This window comes from Taudactylus pleione, unplaced genomic scaffold (genome assembly GCF_031769625.1).
Source record: "Taudactylus pleione unplaced genomic scaffold, aTauple2 ptg000126l, whole genome shotgun sequence".
NCBI lineage: Eukaryota > Metazoa > Chordata > Amphibia > Anura > Myobatrachidae > Taudactylus > Taudactylus pleione.
In genome coordinates, this window is record NW_028284528.1 from 57,332 (window position 1) to 85,203 (window position 27,872).

Below are 27,872 nucleotides of genomic sequence, written 5' to 3' on the forward strand. Positions count from 1 at the left end.
ATGGTTCTTGTGTGTTCCAGTCTTCCTTCTCTCTGTTTCGTCTCCTCCTCCGGCCTTGGCTGCTTACCAACTGAGGTGCCTGTGGCTCGGGGGCGGGGTATAGAGGAGGATGGACCCAAGTGCATCCTGAGAGCAGCTAAAAGCTTTAACTCCGTGGTGCCTGAGGATCCAGGATCCAGCTATACCCCAAGGTCACCCTGTGGACCCTATGGACTTCGTAGAGATAACAAAGGTAAGTTCTTACCATATCTCTTGTTATCTACAGCCTGCGTGCATACATCATATCTATAGCCTGCGTGCATACATCATATCTATAGCCTGCGTGCATACGTTATATATCTATAGCGTGCATGCATCATATCTATAACCTGCATGCATACATTATATAGCTATAGCCTGCGTGCATAAGTTCTATATCTATAGCCTGCGTGCATACATCATATCTATAGCCTGCGTGCAGCTTTGCAATTCCACCCTAAAATAAATCGCCCCCATAGTGTAGTAGGTAGTTAGGATTAGGGTTTTTCGTCGGTATGGGATTAGTGTAAAGTTGCAGATAAAGTGTAACGATGCGAGGCAGGGTCACTGGTATCACACTTTTCTTTTGCCTTTTTCTACAGACTGATACATTTTCCTCAATTCTGCGTCTTACTTTGCTTATAGTGTACTAGGAACTCAAGATTAGTATTTTGTAGCAAAGGAATTGGTATAAAGTCACAGATTAAGCCTAACGATCTGAAACACGGGTTACTCAGCCTTTTGCCTTTTTACTCTAGATTACATACCTTTCCCACTGTTGTGCTATTCTTCTCCTAAGTTTTGCGCCTTAGTTCACTTACAGTGCGCTAGATATTGTACTTAGCACACTGATCCAGAGTACCTATTGTAGGTACTGTACTCGGGATCAGGGCGCTACTGTACTCGGGATTGGGGTGCTACCGTAGGTACTGTACTCGGGGTCAGTGTTTTTGTGCAGCTACATTCCAAAGTCCATGGTGTACTAACCGGGTCTATGTGATGCGATTTGAGGATAGAAGTATGTGGTCACATCTTTCTATAATAGGTGGAGAAAACGTATGTATGTGTATGTATATGTGTATATATGTATATATATATATATATATATATATATATATATATATATATTTCTACTTCAGGGTCCATAGGGGGTCCACAGGGTTGACCTTGGGGTATAGGTTGGGAACCAAATCCGGGCACCACGCAGTTAAAGCTTTTAGCTCCCAGGATGCACTGGGTCCACTCTCCCTATAACCCCACCCCCAAGCCAGAGGCACCTCAGTTTAAGTTGGTGCCCGGCCGGAGTCGGGTCACCGTTAGCGCAGGGGGAGCTGATTAGCAGCCCCTAAGCTTATTTTATTTTTTTAGGGACAAAGTTTTTTCATGGACTTTGGACTCTTCAGAGCGGCAGCGTCGGACTGTCCATAGGACGTCTAAGCTGCCGCTCCGTCACCCCGCTGGCGCTGAGACGCCAGTACAGATCTGGGGATCTCAGCGGGACCCCAGAGTCTGTACTAGCCGGACTCTGCGGGCGCCCAGGACTGCTGCCGGATCCACGGGGAGCAGGTAAGGTCGCGGATCACCGCTTGCGGTGATCCGCGCATTTCAAATGCAGTCCTGTGCCTCCGGTCTCAGGGGACAGACCGGAGGCGCCGGCAGTGGCGGCGGGCCCCCCATACCCCGTGTGTCCACTAGACCACCAGGGACTTAACGATCGGTGCAGGGAGCCGGCGTCCCGGGGGTTAATAGCCGGCCAGGGGAGGCAGCCTTCCCTGTTACAGCGGCTCCTCCCCTCAGCTCAGCGCGCCTTTCAGTATCCATAGTCTGGCGTCGCTGAGCTGCTTCCTCCGCGGGCCACGCTTCTTCTGAGGTCTCCAGCGGCCATTTTATCTCTGTGGTGCAGCAGAAATCTCTCAGGATGGCAGTGAGTCCAGTCCCCCTGCGTACCTCACCATCAGGTCAGTGTACACAGCGCTGTAGCCTTCCCAGACACTGAATCTGGGCAGTTGAATGCAGTGTAATAGTGCAGTATATTATATGACATGTTTATGTATATATGTATATATCTGCATTGTATGTGACTTATGCTAGTGCTGACTGTACTTTATTCTTTTCTGTCAGTGTATATCTATCCCTTTTCTTTATCTGCCCTAATACAGCTGTACTTAGGGTGGTTCTGAGACCTCACATTTATATACTTGTTAATATTTGTGTGGTTTGTCACATACTGTTGCGTGCTGCACGTTGCCATATTTTAGATGGAACTGTGTGTTGCATACGCTGAAAATGGGTCCCTGCAGCTATTTTTGGCATCAGTCAGGACCAGTATAGTGCTGCTTAATATTTCCGCCAAGATGGGTCAGATATGTCTGACCAGGAGATAGAGCGTTATACTGCACCCATTTTTACTATCCTGCAAGTCATGTGCTGCAGGTGTTAGTGCGGAGGATTTGACTCATAAAGGGTTCTGTATGTGGCGTCATCTGGTGCCGGCCTCTTTCACGACCCCCTTGGGCGGTTTGTTTTCTCGGGATCCTCTCAATTGCGGATCGCCGGGCGGGCCCCATTGTTGTACCTCACTTGGGGTTACTTCACCATACTGCCCTTTTCATCTCAGGGTATCTCGCAGCTTCTTGCACTCTTCCCCTGTGACACAGACTACCGCTCCCTGCAGGGGTTTTTTGCAGTATATGAATTCCCCCTGGTGCCACAATAGTCTGTCATTCCCCTTGCAGGGATTACCACAACAGCCACCCTGGGTGGATGTCGTTTTCTACGAAACGCTAATTGGCGTGGTTGACGCCCTGTGGTTACTTCCCAGTTGGCTCTGCCGTGAACTGGGTACTGTTCGGGGCTCTTTCCCTCTTACACGGGGGGAAGCCTATTTCAGGTATTATTATCCCTGCTTTAGGGCTGGTAGCAGGTCCATTCTGGTTAGAGTGAATGTTGACCTGCACCTGTATCATACACCCTCAGTATTGCGTGCCTTCGGGTTACCTGTTGCTGACTAGCGGGTGGATCGCATAGCGGGACTCTGGCTGTTGCCAGATAGGAGGTGTTACAACAGTGTTTGGCGTCCTGTCCCAAATTCCCTGAGGGCATCACGAGCCCCTCCTGGGGGGGATGGGCGTGTTACTCGTCTGATTACAGACGTTACTACGCCTCCCATTCCTGCGTGGTCGGATTCTTCGGATCCGTAGGTGGTAACTCTGCCTGAAATCAGTATACTTGCTTTCGGGAGTTGTTACCCATCCTACCATGGCTATAGCATGGTTGGTTAATACTATTGCATATTGGGTTGATGCATTTGTAACGTTTTTTCCCCTCCAACACGTCGGGGGTTCAAATGTATTTGGTCGCTCATGTAATATATGCAGTTGTCATAGGTGGACATGCCTATATTGGATACCAGTCTCCTAACTTTCAGAGTTCCGGCTGCGACTGTATCCTCCGTAATACCCTATGGCTGCGCTCTGAGAATGCAGAGGTGCAGATACCATCTTTAGGGTTGATATTGTTTGGTCCTGACCTTGACAAGATTGTAGTAACATTGGCAGTATTACTAACGACAAGTTTACCGCTTTCAGCTATGCACACTACAAGGCCTCAGACTAAGTCTGTTAAGTCTTTTTTGTCCTCTCGGTCAGCCTAAAGGTCTGTTTCTTCGTAGACTGTCGGCATCTACAAGGGCCGACATATCCAGTACCGAGCAGGCCTGGACTGCCAGCCGATCCTGCTTCTGAACCTACGGATATCTCTTCAGTCTGACGGGACAGGCCTACAACTGGGAGATACCGATTTTCTCAGTTCGCCCGGTATTAGTGTCAAGTTGCCGCGGCTACGTGGGTAGGAGGGTACGCCCTCTTTACAAGGGCCTTACAGATCCAGAAAGCTATGCAGTTGTTGCGGTAAGCGGAGCTAATTGGGCCATCCCCACTATCTCAGTGAGGGACTGGTTGTTCTGTTTTCTTTCTGGTGCGGTGGCTGAATGGTCCTCTTTGGCCTGTTCTCTGTCTCAATTCCCTGAACCAGTTCCTAAAGCTACCTGGGCTCAGGAGGAAATCCCTATGCTCCATCATACGATGTTTGGAACCTGGGGACTTTAGGGTATCACTGGATATACAGGACGCGTGCCTACGGGTACTTACAGAGACCTTTCCTCAGCATGGGCTGAGGTTTGCTGTATCACAGCAACACTTACAATTTTTCGGGCTCTGCCTGTTGGGACTGTCCTCAGCCCCACAGGGGTTTACCAGCGTTTTGGATTTTCTGACAGTTCTTCTGTTCAGTATATCCCAATGCTCCTGTACCTGGACGGCCTCCTGCTCTTAGCGGGATCACCGGGGTACTTTACGGCCAGGTCAGGATGACTGTGGCTTCTTCAGGGTGCAGACGTTTAATCAACGGGGAAAAAGTCCTCCCTGCATCCCTCTCTGGGTATTCTTCATCTAGGATCCCTGCTGGATTCTCAGAATCTGAGAATTCTTCTGGCGTAAGACGGAATCTCCTCTCTTCCATTAGGAGTACATGGTTGTCTGCGCAGTCGACAGATGTCTTTACACTCTGGGATGCATGGTGGAATGGGCTCAGTTCCATTCCAGGCCTTTCCATAATTGGCTCATCTCCAGATGGAATGAGTTTTTTCTGTCGGATAACTGTTCAAACGATGATGCTCTCTCCGGAGGCAAGTCGGTCCCTGTCCGGGTGGCTATGGCCATCTCGTCCAGGGTTTTCTTTGCTAGGGACAGTGTCTGGACCGAATCCTTTTCAGTGCAGTTGGACGTCTGTCGATTCCACCCTGTCAATTAACTTACTCTGGCATAACTCTTGTTTCCCGGTGAACCTGAAAAGGTTCAGTCCGACAAGGTCAGGACAGTGGCTTCCTTTTTAGCAACACTGTTCGTTGGGTGGCAATGACAGGTATGTCACATATTCGGACATAGTCCGAGGGTCTCCTCCCGACCATCTCGGCAGCGTTCATTTCAGGAGCTCTCCATTGGGAAGCGGGAGTCCTCAGCCGTCACGACGTGCATCCCGGGGACTAGTCTCTTCCCCAAGAGAGGTTTCATCTCCTGGTGAGCAGGGGGGGCCCCCCTGAGGTGACCCTCATGGCCTTCTGACTTTATCACACTAGGGTGTTACAGTTCAGCTCTGGGGATTCTGAAGCAAACTTCAGCGACTCTTTGTCGGTGAAGTGGTCCTTCCACTTTGTGTACCTGTGTTCTCCGGTCTCCCTTCTTCCTCGAGGTCTTTGGAAGTGTTTTCAATCGAGACGGAGATGCTTTCCTGCTGGTGGCTCCTGATTGCCCCAGATGTCAGGGGTACTTGGATCTTCGGAGTCTCTACATCGATACTCCATCCCTGATGCTTCACTGCCCGGACCTGTTGTCTCAGGGTCCTTGGTTTTGCCTTGGACCTGGGTCGTTTGTCTTTGACTGTGTCCTTACAGTGGTCTTACGGCTTCCCTGGCTTTGTCATCGTTGGAATGATTAGAGCACATGGATCAGCTTTTGCTGGGACCTACCACAAACTGTGGCAGCCATAAATCTTATGGTATTGTACCTGTCGATACAATCCTCCGGTGTCCAGGATTTCCAGATATTCTGGCATTCCTTCCGGCTGGCTTGGGTTTCACACTTGGCCTGGTCTTCCTGACAGTGCGGATCTCTACACTGTCAGTATGGTTAAGATATGGAATTGCTTCACTCTGGTATCCAGTTCATCCTTTGGAGTGTTTTCTTGATTATGCCTCCATTTGTCCTCCCTAGGGACTCCTTGGGAGTAAGTAGTGGTTCTTCGTTACCTCCGGGGACAGTCAATGGAACCGCTGGTTGTGATAGCCATTACATGGTCTATTGCTTAGGCTCTCTCTTTCTCTCAGGGTGTTTATATCAACCAGGAGAGTGTCTGAATTGGGAGCGTTCTCATGTAGCTCCCTCTTCTGGAGGGCATCATGTCAGGGTGGGAGTTGCTCTCGCCCTGTGTTTCTTCTTAGTGGTTTTCAGGTTCCATATTATTCTGGAACTTATGGTACGGCCATTCTGTCCCCAGTCCTCTCGGCTGGTGTGGCCTCATTGACTGTGGTCTGGCCTCTTTGGATTTATGTGATCCGTTCAGGTTCCTTACGGAAATCGGACTCCTTATTGGTGGTCTGAGATTTCTGGTTTTCACAGGAAAGGATGGCCGGCCTATAACCAAATGTTGACTTGGATGGCCTCGTAGGTCTTCCTCAGGGGCCTACCCATGGGTAGGCCTTCCTGTTGTTGATGCTTGTTTTTTCTCGGGCCATGTGACCCTCGTGTGCGGCTCGCTGTGGCGCCTCGGCTGTTTTGCCTTACTAGGTGGCCACGTGGTCTTCTGTCCACACCTTTTTAAGGTTCTAGGCATTGGTTTCCTTTGCCTCTCAGGATGCTTCCTTTTTGGCGACGGATTCTCCTCTCAGCACAGGAGCGTCCCCACCCTTGGTTGAACTGCTTTGGGACATCCCCAAGGTCAACCCTGTGGACCCCCTATGGACCCTGAAGTAGAAAACAAGAGATATGGTAAGAACTTACCTTTGTTATCTCTGTTTCTACGAAGTCCATAGGGTCCACAGGGCGCCCGCCCTGACGCACCTGGCTTCATATGGGCTGTGTGGCTGGTCACCGGTTTTCCGTCTCCCATTTCGGTGAGTATGGTTATTGAGTGTTCCAGTTTTCTCTCTCTTTTTCTCTCCTCCTCCGGCCTTTGGCTACTTACAAACTGAGGTGCCTCTGGCTTGGGGGTGGGGTTATAGGGAGAGTGGACCCAGTGCATCCTGGGAGCTAAAAGCTTTAACTGCGTGGTGCCCGGATTTGGTTCCCAACCTATACCCCAAGGTCAACCCTGTGGACCCTATGGACTTCGTAGAAACAGAGATAACAAAGGTAAGTTCTTACCATATCTCTTGTTATACATACCAATACCATTTGCAGGGACTGTTTTAAAACTAAATTAACCCTGTGTAGTAGACCATATAACATAATCGTTGATTATTAAAACATGATTGAGGCAGACTAGCAATTTTGTCTATAATACTGTATATAAAAGGTTCATTTACAACAAATGAAGTTAACAACCTGAATTACGTATAACAGTGCACAAGATAACTATTTTCTCTGACCTTCAATATTCAATATAAACCACCATTCTACTCCTTCTAATGATCTATACGGAGTCGTCCGTTCCATATTGAGGTGATTCATTGAATTAGTAACATTCTCACTCCTCATTCTGAATGTGTGTAAAGGTGCCTACACACTTAGCGATATTTTCCACGATTTGCCCGATTCCGATGCATCGTGACTACAAATCGTGTAAAATATGTCCTAATCGCCAGTGTCTACTCACGATCACAATGCGCATACCCGCTGGTCGTACATCGCACCTTCAGAGCTGCCGTGCTGTAGGGCAGATTTGCCGATCTCAGTCACGATGCGCTGGAATAGTTAGGAGGCACGATAGATCGTTTGTCATATTGGACAGTTTTTACACCAAATCGTGCCCACGACTGCCAGGGAGCTGCTGGGGAGAGTTCAAGGGGAAATCGGACACCATGTTGGAGCGTGAGCACATCGCCAAGTGTGTAGGCACCTTGACATCTAATAGCTACAATACTGTAGATGTGTGATACTATTACACTTATCCTATGGTTGCAGTCTGCACATTATTCTGGCGCTATTCGTTACTTAAACATATGATTATACATTCCAGGCCTGATTCAGCAAGGAATGCACAGGAGAGAACGCACGCACTTGGCCGATGTTTATGCTCTGCGCATGCGCGAACTTGCCAGTGCGATTAGATTATGGTACACAGACTACAGGCAGTGCTTACGCAGACCCTTCCGAAAATGATTGACATGTAGTGCCGTTTGTGGGTGGTGATCAGGCGAACGCAGGCGTTATAGGGGCGTGCATAAATAAGGCAGTGTGGCGGCATACACAGCTATACCGTAAGCGGCCAAATTCCTGCGGCAGGTCAGGCCATCCACTATTGTGCGTATGGGTCCAATGGTTCTAGATGTTTACGCTATCTTGCGTGCTGATCAGGCTGTGAGTAAAGGGAGACGGGCGGATTAATCTTGTGCTGCGGTCTCCGTGCGTATGCATTGATTAGCGTATTCTCGCAGCGGACAGGTGCGTGTGTTCCTTGCTAGATCAGGCCCTGTGTGCGTAATATACCCATAAAGCGGACCATTAATGCGCATCTTAATAACCACCTCTCTGTCACCACCCAGGACACGCTGCATCCCACCACCCCCTCCCGCGGCAGCAGGCATACTTCCTTCCTGGTGGTCCTCCTCCCCCGCTAGGGTCTGTCCCATCTCCCTAGCAGTGGGAGCCATTAGACGGCCAATGTACGCTCTGGCTCCCAGTGCACAGGCGCATGTTGGAGACGGGACAGATTGTAGCGAGTTATTACATAGATCACACATTCATCATTGGGATATGATACAATAGTCCTGCATAGTGATGTTACAATTGTAATTCTCATTTGCTGAACTTCTACATACAGCAGTATGAAAACATTGGGGTTTTTTTCAATGATGATATTACTTATAACGTTCTCAAATCTGTAATAAAAGGTATCGATGTCCAAATTCATATCATACTCTCCTCTCTGATTCCAATATAAATTAAAGATCTTTGGAACATTTTTGTGCTCTTTCTGCATTTCACATTTCTATTTGTATATATTTTTCTCAGAGTATGGGATATAGTGTTCCCGCTATACTGCGGCCAGGGCTGGGGAGTCTCTGTGCGTGCCCAAGGGGGTGTGTCCTTGGGACACTCCTCCAGTTTGTCACACTTGGAGGCGTGCCCAGCAATTACAGAGATGCTGGACTGCCCCCAAGCTCAGTGAATAGAATATTCACTCAGCGGTTATTGGTCACCGCAACTTTCCCCTCCTGCAGGACACTGAGGCCCTCGGGTGGGGAAGGCTCAGGGCGGGCTGTTTTAGCGGGGCAGGACGTATTTTTGCCTTTTTAAAATCGTGCAGAGTGCAACACCCCGCTAGAGCGGGAACACTAGTATACGCAGATAATACTTGTAATAAATAATAAAAGTTCTGTTTTAGACAATTAAACTAGCGCACAGTGCACCGTTCTGTCACCTTTTGTTCTTCTAGAATCTGTTGCAACGGAAGCAGCTCTGTGCGAAAGATTGACGTTAGAGCACCGGTGTGTAGGCGTTCCATCTGCGGATGTGGGAGGAGTCACATCCGCCTATAAGTTACGGTAATATGGAACACGCCATCTTTATTTGTTAAACACTGGTACCTAACAAACTTTAGGCAGATAATGAGCGAAATTATTATACTGGCACATTTTCCAATGTTAACACAATAATGGTTACATAATATGTTGGTTTAACAGACGTAGTTGTTGTCTTTAATAGTTACTTATACTATTAACAACAGAGAGGAAACGGGGATTAGGATTCGCACATGTAGCTTAGATAGTCACTGGATTCCTTACTGTAGCCAGTAATGCCGGCTGGATACAACTTGAGAATATTTATCGCTGGGCGTGAGATCGCCATGGGTAAATCTAAGCAGCCACAGATACAGTAGGAGGGGTTACTGGATTTCCTATACAGCTGGAAAATATTGATACAGTAATAATTTGTAGATGGTTTTACTGTATCAATATTATTAAAAAGTCAGAAACATCAATGAAGGAACTTTCATCAACCACAACGTGTTTCAAAATCTTTGACAGTTTTCCCAAGTACCATGGATCTTAATTGGTCACATTAACGCAGTAGTTTAAACTGTATTTGGTAAGTGGAGGCTGAGTACAATCATTCCAATTAAGCTTTTTATATGGAAACAATAAATGTGATTAGAAGTGGTCTTGGGCACCTTGGTACTCTAAAATGGCTGCAGAGATAAAATGTCAAATAATAGCACCCTCAGATGCTTAAAATACATTGACTAAATCATTTCTATGACAATTCAAGTGCGCACGGTGCCAAAATAGGAACTGTAAAATACTTCCCAGCTACTGATGTTGGGGTCCCGTGTATGTCAGTTGGTGGCAATGCTGCAATCCAGTTGTACCAATGTCTGATGTAGTACACTGTCCAGGCTCCTCTGCTGCCCAGGGGCTAAAAATACAGTTTCCGGCTGAAGCAGTCACGTGGTGAGATGCCAGCAGTCCTTTCTCCTGATCATCCTGTTAAGAGAAAGGACCTCTGACACCTCAACAGTGACTGCTTCAGCTGGAAATTGTGTATTAGCCCCTGGGCAGCAGAGGAGCCTGAACAGCATCAGACATTGGCAAGGCTGCAGTCCAATTGTGCCAGCCAGCCAGCAGCAGAGAGTACCTCCGACTGACATACACGGGACCCCAACATCAGTACAGTATTTTACAGTTCATATTTTGGCACTGTGCATACTTGAATTGTCATAGAAATTATTTAGTCATAAGCTTTTTATATGTCTGCTGCTCATCAGACAGAGAAGGGTATCCAGTCTTTAACTTGTGGTATCTACCTTTTATTGTAAATGTAAACAGGCAATAAGTCGACACACACTAAAAAGATCAACATGTAAGAAGGTCAAATGGTCAACACTTTAATCTTATTGGTTAGGCACCTACCCCATCGGTTAGGATTAGACACCAAGGGGAGGGTTAGGGTGACGATTAGAGCTAGAAAACAACAAAAAAAAAAAATCGTGTGGACAATTTGTGTGTCGAGCTTGTGTCCCTATCAACCTATTGCCTGTCTAACTTGTGGTATATACATAAACATGGTTTACCTTTTTACTATAGACCTTTTGATCCACACCCACAGAGACATACATCCTCTGTGCAACTTCTCCAATCATTAAATCTAATTTTCTACATTTGGGGTACTATTCACACCTCCAGGCTCCATTTATGGAATAACACCCCATGGGCCTGATTCAGGTCTGGACAGTTTTGCACAAATGACGTTTGCCGAGTAGCATAAAAATACCGTCCACCAACTATTAAAATACTGCAAGAGGAGTCTCTAGTAAGCAGAAGCCTCCTGACAGCAATAGCGATCTGAGTGCAGCGTCTGTAGACATGACCTTGGACCACCATCGCGGCCATCGGTCACGACAGCAGCAGCCAGTCTGATTTAAGCCTCAGGTAACTCATACTGGCAGCCTGCGAGGAGATAAGCCCCCGTTTCCAGGAACGCTGGCCAGTCACGCCCCACCAAACGCTGCAGAATTTCAATCATGCCGCTGCCTGGGAGGGGTCTATGAGCGAGATCTCAGGATCCATCCTACGCATGTGCGGTTTTCAGATAATCGGGAAACTGAGATATGGTTTCATAAGAACATAGAAAATTAAACCACTGAATGGGAATGCTGAGAATGTTATTACTTTTGTTACGTTTTATGAGAATAGAAACCGTGAGATCAGAGTATACTAGTAATGCTGGAAATCAGCTGTTAAAGTTATTGAAAGTTGTAACACTTGATTGAACCCTGGGTTCGCAGAGACGGGATGTAGTTTATAGACCAGCAGGCTCAATACCACCGGTCTATACCCTGATCAGAGTCTGTCCATTTTCTAGCATGCAATAGAGAAATGCTAGCTACATTCTGATTAGTTGCTATGGGCAACACCACCACGTGTCTGTTTTAGAAGCTACCCCATGGTCTTGCCATGACATTCCTCAGCAATAGGGGGCAGTCTTACCCTTAGATCTGCCCATACACAAGCCCTGTCGGGGAGAAGTTTTAGGTTTTGGCACCACACTGCATTTACTTAACAATTCTGGCTTTAACACTTAAATCTTTACCTGCAGATCGTTGCGACAAAGATTGACCGGTCCCGAGCGGCCGTCCTGCTCACACAGATGCTGGAAATTGAGGAATTCATAAAGACACAGACCCAGGGCTGCTTCCCGCAGCCTTTCCTAGTCAGGTAACAGTAGGGTGAGATAATATACATGCAGTAGCCATGGAGGTGTTATTATACTTTAGCTATATTACAGTCTTTGTTCTTCCATCCCAAAGTAAAGATTGATGATCAAGTAAATCTGTGTCTGGAAAATAATCTGTGGAAATGCTTTTGCACTAAAAGTCTCTCTCCCCTTCTAGTTCTCTCCATTTCTCAGGTGTTCACCTGCTCCGATGTTTCATCGCTCATATAACGGGAAACCTCAACATTAAATAGAGTTTCCCAGTGCCCTGGCCAAAGCTTCGGAGAGGTCTCATCAGTCAGTGGTAAATGAGAGTTTCATGGACTAAGTTTGCCAAGTAGCATAAATGCACAGGCTGGATGGTTGGGAAGCCAACAGGGACTAACCAGTAAATACAGCACGCTGCGCACTCTACTGCATCACCGACAAGAGGACGGCGATGGGACCTTTGTTGTGTAGAGCTAAATATAGTTTGTTGTAACAGGATGAACAGATCCCTTATTGCACTAGCTCGGTCTGTTGGACTTTCCTGAAATAACCTGTTCTACACCAGTAATTGATTATAAATAAAATCAATCATTCTTAAGTTTACTTTATTCAGATCTGTAATACAAAACACTAAGGGCTTCTGCCAAAATAAAACATTACATGGGTTCAATCAGCACATTCTGCATGACACACTGGCCATTAAGGGATCAATTCAATTAAGTGCAAGGAGTTGGGGGGAGGGGTGCAGCACCACTCACCCCAGATGCGTCACTGGGCAGCTGCCTTGCACCCACTTGAATCGCAGCCCCTAAGAGTCTTCAATCTAAACCATTTGAGAGTTAAAAAAAAAAAAAAAAAATACAAAAACAGACAATTCACATGTTTGTAACAAACCAGCTTAAAAAAACCCCAAGCATGTAGGAAAACACATTTACTGTGAATAACTAAAAAAAAACAGCCAAAATATACATGTTATGGGGCAAATTGGTTTGGGTAGCGCTGCAAGAATATGCCTTTCAGTTAGTAAAGGACAGTGTACAGGTTTGTGTGTTAAGTAGCTCAATTAAATCATCTTGCATATCCTAAAATATAGATTTTGAAATGAAAGTGTGGCTGGAAGCCAGCAATCCCAGCTATGACCACTAGTAAGCACTGTTCTATCACCATCTATGGGAGATTATTGACAATGTGTAGCCCACTTTACTCAGGTCAATTAGCCAAGTCTTAGTAGGTCAGTCTTTAATGCTAGGTATACACCTCAACATTACAATGCAGCACCTAGAGCTGATCATCATGTAAGATTCTCTGTAGAGCTTTTACCATTGTTTATGGATAAAACAAAAACTATTTAAAAGGCTTTTTCTTTAAAATATGGAACATTTTATGGGCAAAATACTTATAATTTCTAATTATTGATGCAATAGCCATTTAAAGCGTTTGTCAGCAATAACACTAAGGACAAGCATCTATAGGAGATTGGGTGATCGCATATGTACAAAATTTACATCAGCTTAATTGCTAGAAGTGAAAGATAATGGCTTGGAATCAATTTGGGGTAAATCACTCAAGTAAATGGCAAATTTATATTTGGTTCTTGTTCAAGGTAATTTTCTATCTGCTGTGTATTAACTCATCCATACCTGGCATGTACAGTATTCCCACAACAGCTAATGCTGCGTTCCTGTAATTCACAAGCATAAGATTTGTTTATTTGGGCTGTTCTCCCCCCTGTCCATGCTACGGTAGTTTATCCACAGAGCAAGAGAGACTTCATGCTGTAGACTGAACCAACTTATACTGCTGCAGGGGGAGCTTCTTCTCACCATCTTCTTCAGATCCACCCTTATGCTGGATAACCGGATGGTGAATTCCAATGAGAAGTTCATAAATCATCGTCCCCACCAGTCCGCCTACCATCGGCCCCAATACTGGCACCCACCACCAATGCCCACCAGCCCTGGAAGGGGAAAAAAATATAAGTTATTAGAGCCTAAAATACAGTAATGATAGCCTGAAAGTAATATCTGGAGAAGCCTTGGGGAGGTTGCACATACTCAGGGCAGCTTCAGTTGAGGTTATGGCTCTTTCAAATGATCATTATCCAAGTGATGCAAGTTACAAGCTGAAGTCTACATTTTACATGATGCAACTCATCTCATGAGCTGACCATTAGGTGGGATAGTCCCATCAGTTTAAAAGTTTAATTTTATGAATGATGGAGGTACACTCCTTAGTGGCAAATAAGCTTCTATGTTTTTCGTAGAACATTTACTGACCCTGTACAAAAAATAATGTAGACCTACAACTAGACGTTTGGGTGATCACAAAAGACAGCAGAAGTTACCTGAAGACCTCAAGGCCCCAACCAGCAATGGCTGTGAACGTACGAGGTGCCAAGTCCCGAGCTGGGTTAATGGGGTAACCACAGTTGAAGCCCATAGACAGACCAACTAGTAGGACGACAAGGCCGATCACAAAAGGCTGCAGGCCACGAGGAGCAGCGTTGTTTGCTTCATCTATGATGGCCAGAATGCAGATCATCAAGGCAGCTGTGGCAATCACCTGGGGCAGATCATGTAGAAAGTGTTACTAGCCATTAGAGTAACAATATGGTACCTGTACCAAGTGAATCAGATTTAGAGTTGACATTTATCCCGCTTTCCAACCATCATTTACAACAGCAACTTGTGACTTCTAAGCAAACGTTGAGGGGACATTTATGTCCATAGCTAGAGAGCCACATGTTGGCCAGGCCCAGACAAGGGATATTTTCTAGCAGCTTTCTTCCCAAGTCTGTTGCATCAGAGATAATTTAGCAGCAATACTTATGCTGGGTACACGGGACAATCTGCACAACCAATGATATCGCTGAGTGATTTCCCTGTAGTGCAGGACAAACTATATTGGGTGTACACACTGAATGATTGTTCAGTGAAGTCATCCTGCCACATCTCTGAACAGGCAATTCTCTGACGATATCGTCCAAATTGGCCTGCATGTACGGATGACCAAAGATCTAGTTAGGGCAGCACAGACGGTGTAATGGTTAGCATTACTGCCTCACAGCACTAAGATCATGGGCTCGAATCCCACCACGGCCCTAACTGTGCGGAGTTTGTATATTCTCCCTGTGCTTGCGTGGGTTTCCTTCGGGTACTCCGGTTTCCTCCCACACTCCAAAAATATACAGGTAGGTTAATTGGCTCCCAACACAAAAATTAAACCTAGTGTGTATGTGTGTGAGCATGTGGTAGGGAATATAGAGTGTAAGCTCCACTGGTGCAGGGACTGATGTGAATGGCCAAATATTCTCTGTAAAGCGCTGCGGAATATGTGTGCGCTATATAAATAACTGGTAATAAATAGTTATCGTCCAGCGGGAGCGTACATAGTTTGTAGTTCATTGCATACACACGGAACGATATAGATAGCGTTGAACGATATCGTTCAAAGATCTAGTCTCGTGTGTATGCACTTTTAGTCTTATGTACAGTATCCAATTCACAATTTGATGTATTTTGATGGGCAACAAAGGGATAAACTGCACTTGTAAAAGTCTCACCATCAACATGGAAAGTGTTCCACATGTAATTTGTGGTCAATGAACATGGTAGAAAGGCAGCCAATCTATCAAATTACACTGGCAGCAGGATTATTCCAGGGAATTATTCAATCGACCATTTTTGTTGTCAGGAAACAGTGGTGCAAAAATTGGCAACTGCCCTACAGGGGTTTGTACAGCCTTACACCGGATTGGAGGTCCTAATAGATTGTTTGGAGTGCCTAGTCGTTTGCTAGCGATTGCAAAATGAATATATTTTGCTCTTTAAGCTATTCTATGTACCTGAAAAACACAGTAACATGGTCCAAGCAGCAGCCCTGAAGACCTGGTCCTTAATAAAGATGCTGCTAGCAAGTGGTTATAATAAATTCAAATTCAGGTACCTTACCTGGTCTGTAAATCCATTGATGACACTCAGATGTTCTGACGGATATGATGCAAATATGCCAGCAGTTGCCTGGGGTCCCGATACGGTCCAGTTCCCACCACTGTAGACATGTAGGGCATCTAGATTATACACAGGGGGAGATGAATCAAATTTTGGTTGGTGCTTTATCTTTCTGCAATCAGCAACTGTCATTTTTGACAACAGCCTGTAAAATGGCAAGAGCTGATTGGTTGGTACTTTATACAGAACAAACAATACTAGGTACCTAGCCTTCATGAATACTAAAACCTTTCATCCTCCAGCCAGTGTATTCTCCTACCCAAAGCGCCTGGCCATTGCAGGTCTAACAGGGTGTAACCGGATCACCAACTGTGCCCAGGAACATGATGCCAACTCCAAAAGAATTGAAGTCTTAAGGCACGGATGTTACGCCCTGTAACAGCTGCTTCTGTTGGAGTTTGTGAACCATTGTTGCCATTTTACAGAGCAGGTTATCTCAGAAGCACCAATAGAGTACAGTTAAAGGTGGGCACCGGGTTTCATTCCAAAATAAACTGGTTAGAAGAATTGAAAACCGCATGGGCAGCCTTACCAAAATACAGCGCAAACACCAGGGCGGCCCCAACAAATGATCCAAGGAATTGTGCCAGGCAGTAGATCAGCATTAGCCTGCCCGTGATCTTCTGGAGGAGGTACATGGAGAGAGAGACCGCTGGATTGAGGTGGGCACCTGCCGAGGAAGACAAATTGGCAGTTGCATTATAATATAGCAGGATCCGGGCTACCTGCTGCATAGTGCATATAGTAACAGACAAGCACAGTAAATGCAAGCCGACATAGCTTAGGGACAACACAGGGCAATACAAACAGACTGAATAGGACAAGAGGGGGGGGATGGGCCAACTTATCTTGACTGGCAAAGGTGAGTGGTAGAGTGGTGTGGCATTTTAGCAATCAGCCTGTAGCCAGCTTAAGGGCAAGCACAGTGCGTCAGAGTCCCTAGAGACCAGAAACAAGCAGTAGTGGCATGGGAACTGCAAAGGATAACACATGAGGATGGAAGGCCCTGCCTGTGAGCTCACATACTAAAGACATAGTAGTAATACAAAATACTTTGTCACCCACTTCCTGTACACAGTTCTCACAGCGGACGTTAAAGACAGTGGACAGTCTACTACACCTGCTCCCAGGACACACAAGAGGTTTTACTGTACTTTAATCTCAACATTTAAAAAGTAACTTCAGATGCATCTAAGCCCATCAGACACTGTTCTACTACAATCCCCATTAGCTTATTTTTTTTACTGACCTTTGTTGGAAGATAATTTTCTCCACTCTAAAGCAGTGGTTCTCAAACTCGGTCCTTAGTACCCCACAGTTCACGTTTTTCCAGGTCACCTAGCAGGTGCACAGGTGTATTCATTACTCACCTACACATTATAATGATTCCACTGAAGGAGTTTATGTCATTTGTGATTCTGTGAGGAGACCAGGAAAACATGCACTGTTTGGGGTCCTGAGGACAGAGTTTGAGAACCTGTGCACTAAAGGGGACAATTCAATTATGGAACATTGCGTTCCTGAATGCAGTTCTGCATTGAAGATATTTGTTTGTGCCCATAGAAGTGCGCACAAAAGTTTGGGATTTTGGCAGGTAAACAATTGCTTTGAACCCCAATTACTCCTATGGAATAAATAATGTCTAAAGACCAGGTAATATGGAAAAGCTTGCATTCAAGATCTAGGAGGAGTTGTGTTGCTCTGAGAAACTCACAAGGATACTATTTCATTACCCCTCAATTAACTACTGAACATGACAAACCAAAAGTTGTCCACGACCAGCGGCTCATTATCACTGCGCTCTCACGCTCAGCGTTCATAAGATATCTTACGCCACTCAGAATATCATTGTGTGACCCTTATTATACACAACACGCACTATCCTTCACTGTAGTTATATACAAGTTGAAACACAAATCGCACACAACTTCCATCTGTTGGCGTGTCCATCAGCCATGGAGTCTGCGCGCAGCTTGGGAAGCCGTTGGCAGCTAGTGACCGCTCGCTTTCTGTTCTTCCAGCATCTAGCTAGGTAGGTTCCTGTACAAAGGAGATGGGCCAACACCGGTCTGGCCTTCTGGCACCGTAAACAGGTGTGTTGCAGACTCAGCTGTATGGTGTAGTAGAGGCATCAGGCCTCCAGCTGTTATAGGGATGTGGAAGGGCTCAGGGGAGGAATCTTACAGTGATCCTTCCCAGGCCTATCAGATGACCGGCGTCCTTTTGGTTACCTCTGCGGGTGCGGCTAGTTTCTGTTGCATTGTCAGCATTCCATATACAGAGTCCTTGGGGGTTTCACTCTGTAAAGCGAAGTACACACTGCAGCGACAGGCAGTCATGCCAATGTCTAGGGAAACTCTGGACATGGCATGATTGCTGGTACGCATTACAGCGATGTAATGAAGGACGGAACAATCACTCGTTCCGTCCTTCATTAATTGGGGAGCGGGCGTGTGGAGACTGGCATTGCGTCTACACAGAGGTCTGCCAGCGCTGGGCCATCCTGGCAAGGGTAAGTCTAGTGGCATCTCCACGTCACGGCTGTCTGGGCACCACCATGTGGTCTTTGGCCATGTGACAAATCAGGCCAATCGTCTGTGGGTCACCTGCTCTCTCTGGCCTATCACATTCAGTTACTGGGTACATGTTCACAGCTTTCAGCGGCGAGAGTTCTCTGCGCTCCTGAACCTTAGTCTTGTGTTCCGGTGCTTGCCCTAGCTCCTAGTCAGCCTCCGGCTCCCTGCATAACCTGCACCACTCGGTCTTACACTCCGCTGGTGATCAGCCCTGCACCTTCCAACATACCCACTCCTGCCTGGACCCGTCTCCTCAGTTACCCCATTCCTACGCAGCCATCTTCCCAGCATTACCAGATTCTCCTTTCAGCCATAACAGCATTACAGGATTTCCCTTTCAGCCATCACCACAGCATTACCGTATATCCTTCTGAGCCACTATTCAGCATACCAGGATCTCCACTTCACTGACAGTCTATCTGGATTCACCTCATTCATCTGTCTCTGATCTGGACATTCATTTATTCCCACTCACTACATTTCCCTCCTGCCACATATATTAGTTTGTTATTTCTGGACTATAGTTTATCTTATTGTTCAAGTCTACCAACATTCACATTAAATAACCCACCTTTCAGTTTAAACCTGTTACCACTCCGGGTCCACAAACAGACTAACACTATATACAATTATACAATCTGTTACATATGGTAGCGCTTTCCCAACTTCACCATTTTAGGCAACGTTTTAAGAATATCCATGTTTAAGCACAGGCGGCTTTAGTACCTCGTTGAATTTGATATAACTATCTGGACTCAAGCATGGATAGCCTTAAAACCTGCACTGTAGTGGCGGCATTTGTAAACCTGACTTATGGGATATATGGGAGCAATACATATATCATTTACTGGTTCTGCTCATTTTAAGGGGGGCGTGCAGGGTGAATGTTATGTCCTTTGTTTGTATAGGGTGTAATAGAATTGTAATATGTACAGTGGTCAGGTCATGTTGGGGGTGTAGTGTCCTATGTCTGTATACAGTGTAATAGATGTGTATTATGATCATGTACAGGGGTCAGGTCATGTTGGGGGTGTAGTGTCCTATGTCTGTATACAGTGTAATAGATGTGTATTATGATCATGTACAGTGGTCAGGTGATGTTGGGAGTGTAGTGTCCTATGTCTGTATACAGTGTAATAGATGTGTATTATGAATGATCAGGTCATGTTTAGGGTGTAGTGTCCTATGGGCCTGCTTCAGGCCTGGTCGCGAGCGCACAGGGCTCACAAGCGGGTCGATGGTCCCCCACTGCGCATGTGCACGCCGGAGCCAGCTCCGGCTTACACAACCTTGAGACCCGACCAGCGACGGGCGCTCCATCGCTACAGGTCTCGCGCCAAAACAGGACGGCTGTCGATTGTAATTGACAGCTTGCCCCGTTTTGGAGGCGGGCAGGGGGGGTGGCTGGCCAAACTGAGGCATTCCCGAAGGAACGCCTGCCATTTGGGGTCGGCCTCAGTAGTGAGCTTCCGGTTCTATTAGAGCCAGAAGCTCACTGGGGCTTGCGATGGATGAGACCCTACCACAAGGGTCTCATCGCAAGCCCGATGGTCGCGACCATCACCTTGCCGCTCGCAAAAGCTGTGGGTGGTCACCCACAGCTTAGTAAGTGGCCAGGAGGCCGTCTCTGAAAAAAATAAAAAGCCGCCCTGATTCAGAGCGAGCGCTCTGAAAGAGCGTCCAGCTCTGAATCAGGGCCTATGTCTGTATAGTGTGTAGTGTACTAGGTCTGTATACAGTGTTAGATGTGAATTATGATCATGTGCAGTGGTCATGTTGGGCTGGAGGGACTTTTCCATCATAGTATAATAGGGATAATAGTGAAATTCAATAAGAACTAGCCCAGATAGTGCGCGATAGTATATTAAGATCTTACCTGACACACCAGCACACACATAGGCCCCAGCAGTGACTGCAAAACCAAACGCCATATTGACACTTAGGAACTGGGCTTTGGCAAAACCACTTAACTCCATTTGAGCCACAGAACCACAGCCAAAGAGCTAGGAAGGAATAGAAGGTGGTTATGGCCCCCTGGTGGGTGTAATGCAGTTGGCATACTTTATAACCTAAAATATAGAGTAAGTATTACAGCACACGGGGTCGCATAGTTACTGATGTTGCGCACAATCCACATTTTTATACTTTATTGCAATCAAATTTACCTAAAGTTGTATTTAATGAAATTACACGAAGCACCTCTCCAAAAATTGTTTTGTTTTTGTTTTTTGTTGTTTTTTTTTAAAGACAGCTTGCAATCAAACCCCCAACGGGCTGACCTTTATTACTTCATTCATTACTTACAATTAATATGAGACTCCCCAAAAACTCAGCCAGTCCGCAGCGTACATAAAGATTATTAGTCCTCAACATTGATTTAAACCTCTTCAGAAGCACCGCAAGTGTGTCCATGTTTGGCAGGGCCCCGTGTGCCTGGTTATGTCATGGAGGCTGCGGCCAGCCTCTATCACAATGGCATGTGTACAGCCATGGGAAGGTGGTAACAGCTGGACTTTATAGCCTAGTTAATACTGCTGATTAGGAATAATAAGGGAAGCTGATCCATTGGCCTCAGCACTGGCTGCTCTCTTCAGACCAGATTCCAACTGATTGTGATCAGATTAACCACTTACATGCTGGCCAGATCAATAAGGCACATTTTAAAAAAAGATTTATAGGCCGGTAAAATAAGAAAATTGTGGTGCCGTCATTTTCTCAAAACCACAAGTGAATTGTATTTTTTTATTTATATTTTTATTATGACTGTGACATACTTTTGTGATATATTTGCTTGTGTATCATAATTTATCTGATGACTTCAGTAAAATCAATAAAAAAAAAAAAAAAAAGATTTATACATCTGTTTTGTGCTTCTTTTTTTTTTGCGTGACCGGTAGCAATGGGATGACCCTTGCACCCAGTTTTGGAAAAGCTTTGAAGCATCTCATACTGATTAACAGGTTAAATGGAGCTTTGCCATGCACAGGACTGACCATTCAAATGTTTTTGTTGCATTGACCATTCCAGATGCGGAACTACACATCCCAGAATTCCCTGCCACAGATTTGGTGTGCTAACACGGTGGTTGGGCATGCTGGGATGTGTAGTTCCACAGGTTGCCTACCCCTGTGATGTGGAATATAGATTCTAAGCTCCACTGGGGCTGATGTGACTATTTTCTGCAAAGCGCTGGGTAATATGTGTGCATTACATGAATAAAGCTTGATGTGAGATAAAATTGTGAGGTATATATCACCAACCAATCAGCTTCTAACTTACATTTTGCAGGCTGTGTTTAAGAAATTATAGTTTGGAGCTGATTGGTTGGTGATGTATATTTCACAATTTTATCTCACATCAAGCTTTGATACATACTGTATGCCCCTAAATCTCTGAGTGTTTTCCTGCAGCCACTTCCTGCTACTATTTTAGGGGTATTTATTAAAGAACGTAATGTTGGCTGTATAGACCGCCGCGCCTGAATTCCAGAGAGAAAATACCCAGTGACCCCGATAAGAGCCCACCCTGGCGAAGTGTAAAAAGCAATGTGACAATTCGCTGGTGGGTTCAGACCCGGTTTGCTGACTGCTAATGCGGGGCCTTCAAATATAATGCCCCACAGCCTTCTCATGGGCGTCTCGCAGACTGCGATTGTGATCCCGGACGCAGTAAGAATGGCTCCGGCGTCTCAGTTCCCACAGCCATTCTGTGCGACTTTAGGGTTACTCAGATGGTCGATTATCGACCGATTTGCATCCGATGTATGCGTCCCCTTACGAAAGCGGCAGACTTGAGAAGCAGTCGGTGGGCGTCTCAGGGCCTGATTCAGCAAGGAAGGATAAGGAGAGACGCACGCACTTGGCCGATGTTTTTGATCTGCGCATGTTTATGCATCGCACAGTGCGTGCGCAAACTAGCCAGTGCGATTGGGTTGTGGTACGCAGACTACACGCAGTGTGCACGCAGACCCTTCCGATATCGACAGCAAGGGCCGTTTGTGGGTGGTGACTGGGGGTGGTCATAACAACATTATAGGGGCATGCATAATTAAGGCAGTGTGGCGGCATACGCAGCCATACCGTAAGCTGCACACGGGAAGCGGCCAAAATCCTGCAGCAGGTCAGGTCATCCACTATTATGCTAATGGGTCCGATGGTTCTCAATGTTACCGATGTTTACGCTATCTTGCGTACTGATCAGGCTTTGAGAAGGCGGAGATGGGCGGCTTAGTATGGGGCTGGGCGTCTGCATCTTGTGCTGTGGTCTCCGTGCGTAGGCATTGATTAGCATATTCCCGCAGTGGTCGGGTGCGTGCGTCTGCTGGCGTGCGTTCCTTGCTGAATCAGGCCCTCAATACAAAGCTAGATGGCTGTGACATTTACATATTTTTGCAAGCGCGCTGCGTGTGGGATCACACCTGAGAAGCCATTAGCGTCCAGCTCTGATTCAGGCCCATTATTTGGTGAGGCACCAGGCCTTCCATATTGCTCCAGCACATGGTATATGGAGACCTCTGATTACAGAGCTGCCACATCACATTCAGGACCGAAAACGCAGCGGAAATGGCTACACTAAGGGGTAAGGGGGTATATTTACTAAAGTGCGGGCTTCTAGAAGTGGAGATGTTGCCCATCGCAACCATCTTCTAAAAGGTGCTAAATAAATGATAAGTAGAATCTGGTTGCTATGGGCAACATCTCCACTTCTAAAAATCAGCACTTTAGTAAATATACCCCTAAGATAGGGTTTTACCCCATGCATTAAGGGCATACTTGCCTACATTTTTCAATCTGTCCTCCAAGAGCAGACTGGAGAAGAGACACAGCTAACTTGAGGGGGGGGCGGAGCCCGTCACTACGTGTCACTAAGCCCCACCCCCTCATGGGAAATGCCGCAAATCGCAGGTTACTCAAGAGGGGGCGGGGCCAATATGAGGTAATTTTCTTAGAAATACATCATATTGGCTCCGCCCCTTCACTGTTTATCCGCGATTCGTGGGATTCTCCTCCCCATAGTGACCACTTCACTAGGAAGTGGGCAAGATGCAGGAAGGCTGCCTACTCTTCCGGGGGTACAGGGGAATGCCCACACATTCGGGAGACTCCCGCAAGCTTCCAGGAGAGTAGGCAGATATGATTAAGGGGTCACCGCCAGTGCCGTAAGATTTATCAGGTCACAGCGGCACAAGTATGACAAGGCACAGCATTTTGGAAACAATGACCTTTATTAATAAACATATACAAACACATGTTATCTTTTATTGTATATTCAAGTTAAAAAGCCTGGTACTAAAATATCCCAACAACCCCTCAAAACGTCACATTCTGATAGGCCCTTCGTTTGGGGCTGACACTGTATATATAGTTCACAGAGCTTTGGCAAAGGTATAATAAACTTATTTTCATCATGGAAATGAACAGCTTTAAGGCGTGACATTACAATTATTGCTTGCAGGAAGGCACTTTATCTTATGCGCAGTTTATATAACTCTGTTTTCCTTCCCAGTCTGAGGTAAACATTGCGACAAGCTGCCCTTGTTATTTTTCCGTGGCTTCCAGCCTCTGAGGACCGCACGCAGATGGCGCCCAGGGCACCTCGCAAGTTATAGAGTGCAGCGCATTACTGACTGTAGAGCTGTTGAAACATGGGCTATTCACAGCTATTGTGTGGGCTAAATTAATATTCATGAGAATGCAGCCTATCACATCATTAGAATTTAGTGACATCATTGAGGAATAGAGGACAAAGGGTCTGATTCAGACCCACTCGCTAGGATGCATTCGCACGCAGCCGTCAGCAGCCAATGTATGCAAATCCTGCGATCGCTAACAAGACATTAGCACGTCCACTATATCTTGCCGTGTGATCGCGGTATGTATTTAGACGCTCACCAGCCTGACACAAGACGCCCACTTTCCCTTAGTAACACACGTCACCTCCAGGAAGTGTATTAAACAATCGGTAACATCGGACCCATACGCAGCACTTGTGGCTGACCATACCCTACCGCAAGCACTGCGAGTGCTGCTGTGTGTAATTCAGCCATGTGACGTGTACACTGATGATGCGTCTTAATTATACACGCCCCTGAAATGGCGTTCAGATGCACAGACACGCCTGCGTTCACACCACCACACCCCCGTTACCATCGACCACCCCGTCACCACCCACAAACGGCTCGTCCTGTCACTCATGCTTGCGGTGCATCTGTGTACAGGCTGTGAACGCTTTCCGATCGCATGGACTAATTCACGCATGCGCACTGCGTCTTGTACGCATGCGCAGATTGCAAACATCGGCAGGCTACGTGCGAATGCAGGCTTGCGAAGGGGTCTGATTCAGGCCCAAAGTGTCCGATGCCGCCGTCACGTCACTAGTTCCCAGTGAATTGATAATTATCAGTTCAGCTTACAAACTGTGCAGACGAAAATTTGCATGTTACAATATATGCCCATCCCTGAATGTACTGGTATTATTTTCAGTAATTAAGAGAATATATTAGCTAAATACAGCTTCATGTTTATGCAGATACGCGACATTCTGTAATCACATAGTCAGGAAGAACCATGTAACATAGCATATCAGTTTGTGGATCAGTAGTACTCCCAAACTCTAAAAGTGTTATCATTTCTCATCTATATCACCTCTAATCCAGTGCCTATTGGCTGTGTGACATCACTGGAGACAATAGGGAGCGAACATCCACCCCAGCCAAGTGCTGGACTAAAATAAAACCCAGTTCTGGAATCTGGGCCTGATTCAGACCCGCTCGCAAGCGGGTCGATGGTGGCCCAGTGCGCACGCGCGGTGTGCGCGAGCCCCGGAGCGAGCGCAAAAAGCGCTCGCTCCGGGACTCACTACAAAAGGGGCGGCTGTCGATGTTGATCGACAGCTCGCCCCATTTTGTAGGTGTGGCGGGGGGGTGGCTTCACAAACGGAGGCGTTGCCATGCGAACGCCTGCCGTTTGTGGGCGGCCCCACTGACATCACCAGTGATGTCAGTGGGAGACCTTCCGGCTTAATTTCAGCCAGAAGCTCTCTGGGGCTTGCGGCCACGACACCCTACCACAAGGGTCTCGTCGCAAGCCCGATGGTCTTGACCATCGCGACCATCATCATGGCCGCTCGCTATAGCTGTGGGTGGTCACCCACAGCTATTCGTGCGGCCAGGAGGCCGCTCCTAAAAAAAACCCGGCCTGATTCAGAGCGAGTGGTCGATTTTTGCGAGCGCCTCTGAACCAGGCCCTCTGTTCACTATCTCAGGAATACCACCACTCTCAGCTGCTGGGGTAAGACCGTCACCCATCACCGGAAGAGGCTGGGTCAACAAATTCATGAGGCTCCTATAGAACTGGGATTTGATAACATGATAATCTCACAATAGAGTTTGCTCTCAGAGTTCTACTTGAAATGTTTCCATCAGCCTTTTAAAAAAGTTATTTTCAGCTTTCAGTTTGCATCGGCCCATTTCAGAAAGGACTCGGCTCGTGTGTAGGCTCGCCCCCCGAGTTTCCGGCAATGTTCTGAGAGAGGGATAAGTACAGTACATAACCTGAACAGGCTCCATGGGGTGGAAGGACTGACCACATGGGCTGGGGAAGGAGAAGGCTACAAGAAGATGTAAACTTGAGACATCTGTTGGGGAAAAGAACACAGGAATAAAAATATTATACTGTGGGTATTGGATTGGAAAATATAACCTCTGTACAAGAGGGGTTTATGCTATTTTATTCTATGTCATTTTATTTTTTTCTAGTGTGATATTTTTTTTCTGTAACCATTCAATAATCCACCTGCACAGATAACACAATGGGGCTGATACAGAGGTGGGGAGAGAAGCAAAAAAATAAATAAAACGCAAGTCATTTTACACTTGGACACACCATGGTGCCATCATACATTTCTTGTTTTTTTTGCATGCAGGTACTGGCCACACTTTTGATAAAGCATATCAGGGAGTTTGTGAAAGTAAAACCAATGAGCGGGGCGGTAAAGTGGACGTGTACTGCTACATCTGAGAGGCGTGTCATAACATTTACTTACATCCAAATGTAAATGAGCCCCAAAGCAGTCAGTAAGATCTACTTGTTGATGAAAACACACTGAGGGCCTGATTCAGAGGCGCACGCTGTTTGCGAGCGCTCGCTCTGAATCAGGGCGTATCTTTTTTTTTTTTTTCCCGGCCTCCAGGCCGCTCGCACAGCTGTGGGTGACCACCCACAGCTTGTGCAAGCGGCCTGGCGACGGTTGCGATTATCACGACAATCGGGCTTGCGGCGAGACCCTGCGGGAGGGTCTCGGCTCCCCGCAATCCCGAGTGGACTTCCTGCTCTGATCACGAGTGATGTCAGTAGGGCCGCCCACAAATGCCAGGTGTTCCTAAGGGAACGCCTGCGTTTGTGCAGCCACTCCCCCCCTCCCCGCCTACAAAATGGGGCGAGCTGTCAATCAGCATCGACAGCCGCACCGTCTTGTAGTGAGCCCCGGAGCGACGGAGCTGCCGTCGCTCGCTGGGGCTCGCACATGCATATGCCGGAGGTGGCACATGCGCGGGGGCCAAACATCGACACCTTGCAGGCGCAATGCGCTCACGAGCGGGTCTGAATCAGGCCCTGATACTTTTCAGAAAATGAAACAGACAAATCTCAGATGCACAACTCCAAATTATTGATAATATATAAATGCAATAAAATTTTGCAATCAATAGAGGTTTTTAGCATAATCTTGGCCAAGGTTATGGGCCTACCCACCATATCCAGGTAACCTCTTTAGGGTAGGTCCCTAACATACTAGGGTAACACACTCAGCGGGCGCCTGGCAAATTGAGGGCACCCCCTGCACCCTCCGTAGTTACGCCACTGGAGGTGGAGCGCCGATCAGCGGTGCTCCTTCTCCATGCAGCTCTGGGTGACAATGGAGCCAGGTGCCCCCTTCAGGGCTGGCGCCCGGCGGCAAATGACTCCATTGTCTCCTGGAGTTCCGCCACTGTCCCTATCTCTTTCTTACCCTCTGTTTCTCCCTCACACTCCCCCCTTTGTGATTATAAATTTAACTTAAAAATATGCACTATGGGCCTGATACAGAGACGGACGGTAACGCGTACACAGCAGCATATACTCTCACGGATCGCAGTAGCTAAAATATGCTAACGCAACAGACGGCAGATTTTGGATTGAGACGCCCACCGGAGCCCTTGTAGTTGCCCGCAACTGCGTACACAAACGCAGCATTGTACGCAGATCTTCAAAACATTGACAGCTGGAGTGAGCTTATGGTCACTCAGAATCGCTGTGGTAAGTGAGATGCTGGAGGCTTCTTTCTGTGCGTGCGCGATCGCAGACGCTGGCTAGTAC

General features: G+C 46.7%; 2 protein-coding genes across 3 annotated transcripts in view; one reads left to right on the top strand and one right to left on the bottom strand.

Moving 5' to 3' along the window:
• The window catches only part of GTPBP8 (GTP binding protein 8), a 29,747-nt gene extending 17,239 nt beyond the window's left edge, over positions 1-12,508 (top strand). For both annotated transcript variants that reach the window (XM_088472551.1, XM_088472552.1), the window contains exons 6-7: positions 11,829-11,947; positions 12,124-12,508. In XM_088472551.1, the coding sequence (XP_088328677.1) occupies positions 11,829-11,947; positions 12,124-12,199 (195 nt within the window). In that variant the 3' untranslated portion in view covers positions 12,200-12,508. The remainder of the gene's footprint in view (positions 1-11,828; positions 11,948-12,123) is intronic.
• A 13-nt stretch (positions 12,509-12,521) lies between these two features.
• On the bottom strand, positions 12,522-20,995 carry LOC148523866 (aquaporin-3-like). The gene is made up of 6 exons (XM_088472550.1): positions 20,824-20,995; positions 20,396-20,522; positions 16,476-16,613; positions 15,884-16,002; positions 14,278-14,495; positions 12,522-13,890 (listed from the first exon to the last, which is right to left on the bottom strand). The coding sequence occupies exons 1-6, from the start codon at positions 20,929-20,931 to the stop codon at positions 13,704-13,706; spliced, it is 897 nt and encodes a 298-aa protein (XP_088328676.1). The 5' UTR covers positions 20,932-20,995; the 3' UTR covers positions 12,522-13,703.
• Positions 20,996-27,872: the final 6,877 nt, after the last annotated feature.